This window comes from Echinops telfairi, unplaced genomic scaffold (genome assembly GCF_000313985.2).
Source record: "Echinops telfairi isolate 266 unplaced genomic scaffold, ASM31398v2 ScPeMD7_4;HRSCAF=17, whole genome shotgun sequence".
Classification (NCBI taxonomy): domain Eukaryota; kingdom Metazoa; phylum Chordata; class Mammalia; order Afrosoricida; family Tenrecidae; genus Echinops; species Echinops telfairi.
In genome coordinates this window covers 15,592,049-15,597,531 of record NW_022103900.1, presented here as the reverse complement: position 1 = coordinate 15,597,531, position 5,483 = coordinate 15,592,049, and the positions used below count along the sequence as shown (strand labels likewise).

The window sequence follows — 5,483 nt, the reverse complement described above, 5'->3', positions numbered from 1 at the left end:
AGGGGGACAGTGGTGACCAAGTAGGACACGGAGGTAGGGGGACAGTGGTGACCACATAGGACATGGAGGTAGGGGGACAATGGTGACCACGTGGGACACAGAGGTAGGGGGACAGTGGTGACAGAGCCTCCAGAACAGGACTCCCGGGTTCATATTCTGCCTTTGCCACTCTTAACCAGGTGACCTGGCTGAGCTACTTACGTGCTCTGTGCTTCAGTTTCTTTGTTTGTAATATAGGGAAAATAACAATATGTACTTCATCCAGTTGCTGTAAAGATTAAGTGAACTAATGCATAGAAAGTACTTAGAGCATTATGCGTATTTGTTATTACAATTTCATAAGAGTAGGACCTTAGTTTTCATAGTCTGTAGATAGGTGGTCTACCGTCAGTGAAAATTATTTTCAACCTATGAGTGACCACCCTTTGGTCTTGTTCACACCGGGGCTAGCCTAACCACTCTGAACGTATCACTGCAGAGCCAGCATCTTTCCATGAGCTGGGGAAATCCCTGTGCTTAGAGAAAGTGGAGTTCTAGGAACTTGGTGGACTCAGAAGTCAGACTCAATTTCAGTTTGGCTTCCAAAAATAAAGTAACGCGTTGTGTTTCTGCCACAGCTGAACGGGTGGGGTCAGATTCACAACTGCTGCCACAGACTGTAGTTCGTTGCCATCCACGTCCGCTCGCTCTCAGGCAAACGCAGGTGTGCAGGGTCCAACTGCTCTGTGGGGTTTTCAAGGCTGTGTGGGAACTTTCGGAAGCAGATCCTCAGTCCTGTCTTGTGAAGGGCCTTGGGTGGTTTCAAACCACGAACCCTTCGGCTAGCAGCCGAGGGCTTACCAGTTTGCACCACTCTGGGACTCCTTATAACAGACTATTTGGTCAGTTCTTAAGAAATCTGTTCTTAAGAAAAATGTTTATAGCACAGAACATCATGTCGATGAGAGCAAGGTTAGACTATTTTGGAGAAGCATGAACAACCACTGTCAATGAACCAAAGCGTGATGCAGAATGAGTTCTACACTTCCGTCCTCGGAAGGCGCTTGCATTTTGATGCCTGCTTCCCACTCACGGGGTTTACCAACACCAGATGCCATTTCAGGCCCAGCTCATGTGCTTTCAGTGTTGAATTCTCATATCAGGGACTGATGACTTGGAGGGGGGATTTGGTATGTAACTACTGAGGACAGAATTACATCTAACAGGAGTTTGGACTTTGCATACAATTATTTTTTTCTTTTCTTTGAAATAACAACAGTAAGAGTGAACCCTTTAAAAACTTCAAGTATGGCTGCTTTTAAATATGTATTATGAAATACTGTACAGGGTTGCAGCTAGTATGTTTGCTGTCGTAGTGTCCACCCCTCATTCTATCCTCTGATCTTATTTATGCCATTCCTTATACGACTAAGGAGGCTTGCTGGCATAGCGGTTACAGGTCTGCTAACCACAAGGTCAGCAGTTTGAAACCACCAGCCACTTGCTCTACAGGAGAAAGACAAGGTGTTCTACTCTTGTAGAGAGCTACCGTCTTGAAAACTACAGGGCAGTTCTACCCTGTCCTAGAGGGTCACTATGAGTTGGCATCAACTCGATGGCTGTGAATTTTGCAATGAAGAGCACAAGATGGGAAGCTAGTCAGCAGAAAGCAGGTACAGTCTTACCAGAGCACCACTCACTTTCCTTCTCACATTTTCTCTCACATATTCAACCACCATGCAGGCCTTTCATTGACCTCTTTCCCAGACTATTTCCTCCCATTTCTCCAAAATAAATTTTGTGTTCCAAAGTTTCAAGGATCAAAATGGTAGGGGTTGGGAGAAGACGTTCCCATAGGAGAATGGGTGGCCCCTCCCTTTGTAGGAACCTTCCCCTCGCCTGCCCTGTCACTGATATCTCTCTGGGAACTCTGGTCCGTGCCCCTTGACCCCACGCAGGTGAACTGGACAAGCCGAGGCTGGAGTCATAGAGCTTTTATGTTGCCTTTGTAGGATCCAGAGGAGCAGCTGCGTGAATAAAGGGGGTGGCGGGGATAAAGAGTCAGGGGTCCCAGACTGAAAACCAACATCAGCTACCACTCAGCTGGGAGACCTTGGGAAGTCCCTCACCTCCCCCAGGACCTCTATTTCTCCAAATGCAAGTAACAACAGCAAACATATGAAGAAATGATTTGGAGAGCGCACATGGATGCTTCCATAACAGCTCTCCTAGCCTTCAATGCTTTACTAGTGATTGCTGAGTTGACTGCACACTGTTCTTGCAAGGTTGTCCACAATCTTATTATGCCCTGCTGCTGGCATCCACGTCACACGAATCTTATGTATATTGAACATGTACACTTAGGTGACACCATTGCTTTATAAATAACTCATGAGAAGCTTGGGGGGTGGGGTGGCGAGGTGGAGGGAATGACCTTTCCCTATTTACTACACATTTGACTTCTGGCATGACCATGGACTTAACAATCTTTGATGAACTCAGAAAGACTACAGAAGAAGTGTGGGAAAACACCATGAAGCAGAACATGCAGCAAAATCTCTGAGTGGAGAAACTTGCCCTTGGTCTAAACATGTATTTGAGGCAAGTGTCCAAAATCAACGTGTAACACCTGTAGAGGCCCTTTGGCATGCATATTAATTCTTTAATGGACTCTCTAGGTTGTGATTAGCCAACTTTATTATGTATAGATAATGTATATGCAATATATAATGTGTAAGCACGCATACATAGCGCACCAGCTAGCGAGAGTGTTGTTCTCGCAGCACAATGTTTTCCCGTCTGCTCCTTCACTGTGTACAGGTGCTGTTCACTCTGGTCTTGTGATCTCTCGGGGATGAGAGATACAGAGTGGGAAGAAGGAGCGAGAAAGTGCGAAAACCATTCCATCTTTAGAAACACAGGCTGTGTGGGATACGAAATATTTGAGGAATAAATGACATCTTGAAAAGGCAATTACAGAGCAATCTGGAAGATGCTCTTTATTGAAGGATTTGGATCTCCCAATACACCCTTGGGGACGCATCTAAAAGACAGCGAGGGTGATGAGAAGAAGCCTCATCGCCCGTCAGATGAGCACCTTTTCTGTGCTTCATTTTATAGAAACACTTTGATGGTGTTTGAGAGGAAATAGCTAGATGGTGAAATTTTTAGTCTTTCCACATCCATTGTAGGAAAACCTCTCTCTGAGTAGTCATTCTCTTAGTGTCTGGTCATGGGATGACTCCTTTCTGGCAAGTGGGAAGGCCAAGAGGGGTGGATACCAACATTTTCTAAGCCAGGAGACATAAGACAGTGAAATGGCTTGGGGAGGCAAGGGAGGCAAGAGCGCAGCTTTGACCATTTCAAGCGCGCTTCCCGTGTGCTTCTCCATGCACGGCGCAGGCTGGTGTATGGGCAGAGGGGGTGGGTGAGGCGCCAGGGAATCAGAGGGTAGGCCGAGAGAGCTGAAAAGCAGGTGCTCCAGTGACATTTGGGTTCATGACTGATGACTAGGAGTCAGAGAATAGTGGGCTGCAAACGGGGTCCCCGAAGGACTGGCTTGCTTCAAGCTGTAAGCTTCCCAGGAGGAGGTAGAAAAACTAAACTAAGCAATTGGCATCTCCCCAAGGACACAGCAACCAGGCAGTAGAGTGCATTGGCCCAAGCTGACAAGCTGTCTCCAGCTTCGGGGCAGCTGGCACCCTGCCAAACCACTGGCCAACATGGTTGGGGTTTCAAAGTCCTCGGTCTTCCCCTAAGAAAGCAACACGTCTGGACTCTTGGTGGGAGAGAGCAGACAGCCCGCACATGATCGGAGTGTGGAGGGTTGGAGGCAAACAAACACCTGCAGGAACCTGGTGGAGGGAGAATGGAGTTGGGGCGAGTGCTCTTGGCTTTGAACCGGTGGAAAGCCAAAGGATTATAGAGATTGCAAAGTAGAAGGAAGACTTGAATTCTGTAGCGGTCACAAAACAGGGCTAAAGTAAGCGTGTAAGGAGAGGAAGAGGTTGGTGAGGGAATGGCTGGGATGTTTTACTTTACTGAGTGGCTGCAGTGAACTTTTCCTTGGGGCAGAGAATTTTTAAGACACTAAACACCTGCTTTATTAGTATATTTGGAGGTGGCTCCCACCAGAGTGCCCACGAAGAACCAGGAGGGATGACTCCGAGTGGAATCTATTAAACCAGTGGTTCTCAACCTTCCTCATGCCGCAACCCTTTCATACAGTTCCTCATGTGGTGGTGACCCTCCAACTCTAAAATGATTTTCGTTGCTACTTAATCACTGTAGTTTTGCTACTGTTGTGAATCGGGCAACCCCTGTGAAAAGGTCGTTCGACTCGCCCAAAGGGGTCGCGACCCACAGGTTGAGAACCACTGTGAACGGTTCCTAAGCAGAGCCATGCACCCTGTGACAAACCTCTCTATCTGTCACCCTTTGACAAAAGATCTCCACCAAACCAGAACTTAGATTAGCTGCCATGAAAACACAACCACCAGCTATTTAACAACATCCACCCCCACCCCCACCCCCTCGCTTTCCTTTCTTTCAAAAACTCCCTTGCCTACATCTGACTTCCTCTTGCTGAGAGAGAACAGGAGTCACTGGTAGGGAAGACCCATTACCTGTCTCATTATGCAGCCCGAGCAAGAACCAAAGTCCCTGGCACACCTTTGGCAAAGGCAAAAAGAGAAAGCAAAAGCGAACTCTAAAAACAGTTGCTGCCCAGGGCCATGGTGGGGCTGGCGCTCGGGAGCATCCGCAGGGGCTTCTGTCCCTGGGCCTGTTTCTTCAGTGACAGTGACACACAGGGAGGCCCCAGGCAAGGTGGAGGCTGTCCACCGCGGATGGTCCTTTGGAACTCACAAACCAATGACCAAACAAAGTCAACTGCTCCAGGTGGTGGGAGAGGACATCCCAGCATGGTCAGCGCGGCTGGCCTCGCTTCTAAGGCGCCCGCAGTGGGTGCAGGGAGTTCAGAATCATCACTCACCCTGGGTGCTAAGGGGGGCAGTACTTCTGACACGGGGGCGAGGGAGGGAATAATGGGGGCTCTGAGCAGGGGCGTAGGAATAATGGGTTCTCCACGCCCCACGGAAGCAACAACCAGAGGGGAGACGCCGAGGGTGGACTCTGGTCCCTAAAGTCCCACGAAGGCCCTGCCCACTCACCCCCCACCGCGCCCTTCTCTCGACCTCCGAGGGCGATGGGGTGTCCCCTCGGGCCCGACTTTGCGACGCCGGGCCTCGGAGGAGAGCCGGCTGTGATGGGCCGCTGGAGAGCCACCCCCGAGAGCAGTCGGCCCGGCGGGCGCGCGCCCGCAGTTACCTGTGGCGCCCGAGCGCTGGGCGCGCCCCAAGCAGGGGAGGAGCAGCACGAGGAAGCCCGCCGCGCAGCTGGGACCCGACCCGCGCATCCTCATCCTGGCCTGGCCCGAGGGGTCCGACCGGGTGCTCGGGCGTGCTGCACCCACTGCCCGCGGTGTGTCCCAACAACGCGCCGGT

General features: G+C 50.2%; 1 protein-coding gene across 1 annotated transcript in view; it reads right to left on the bottom strand.

Annotated features, from left to right (window-relative positions):
* The window catches only part of LY75 (lymphocyte antigen 75), a 114,339-nt gene extending 108,938 nt beyond the window's left edge, over positions 1–5,401 (bottom strand). Inside the window, 1 exon segment of the mRNA XM_045298610.1 lies at positions 5,308–5,401. Within this exon segment, the coding sequence (XP_045154545.1) occupies positions 5,308–5,401 (94 nt within the window).
* Positions 5,402–5,483: the final 82 nt, after the last annotated feature.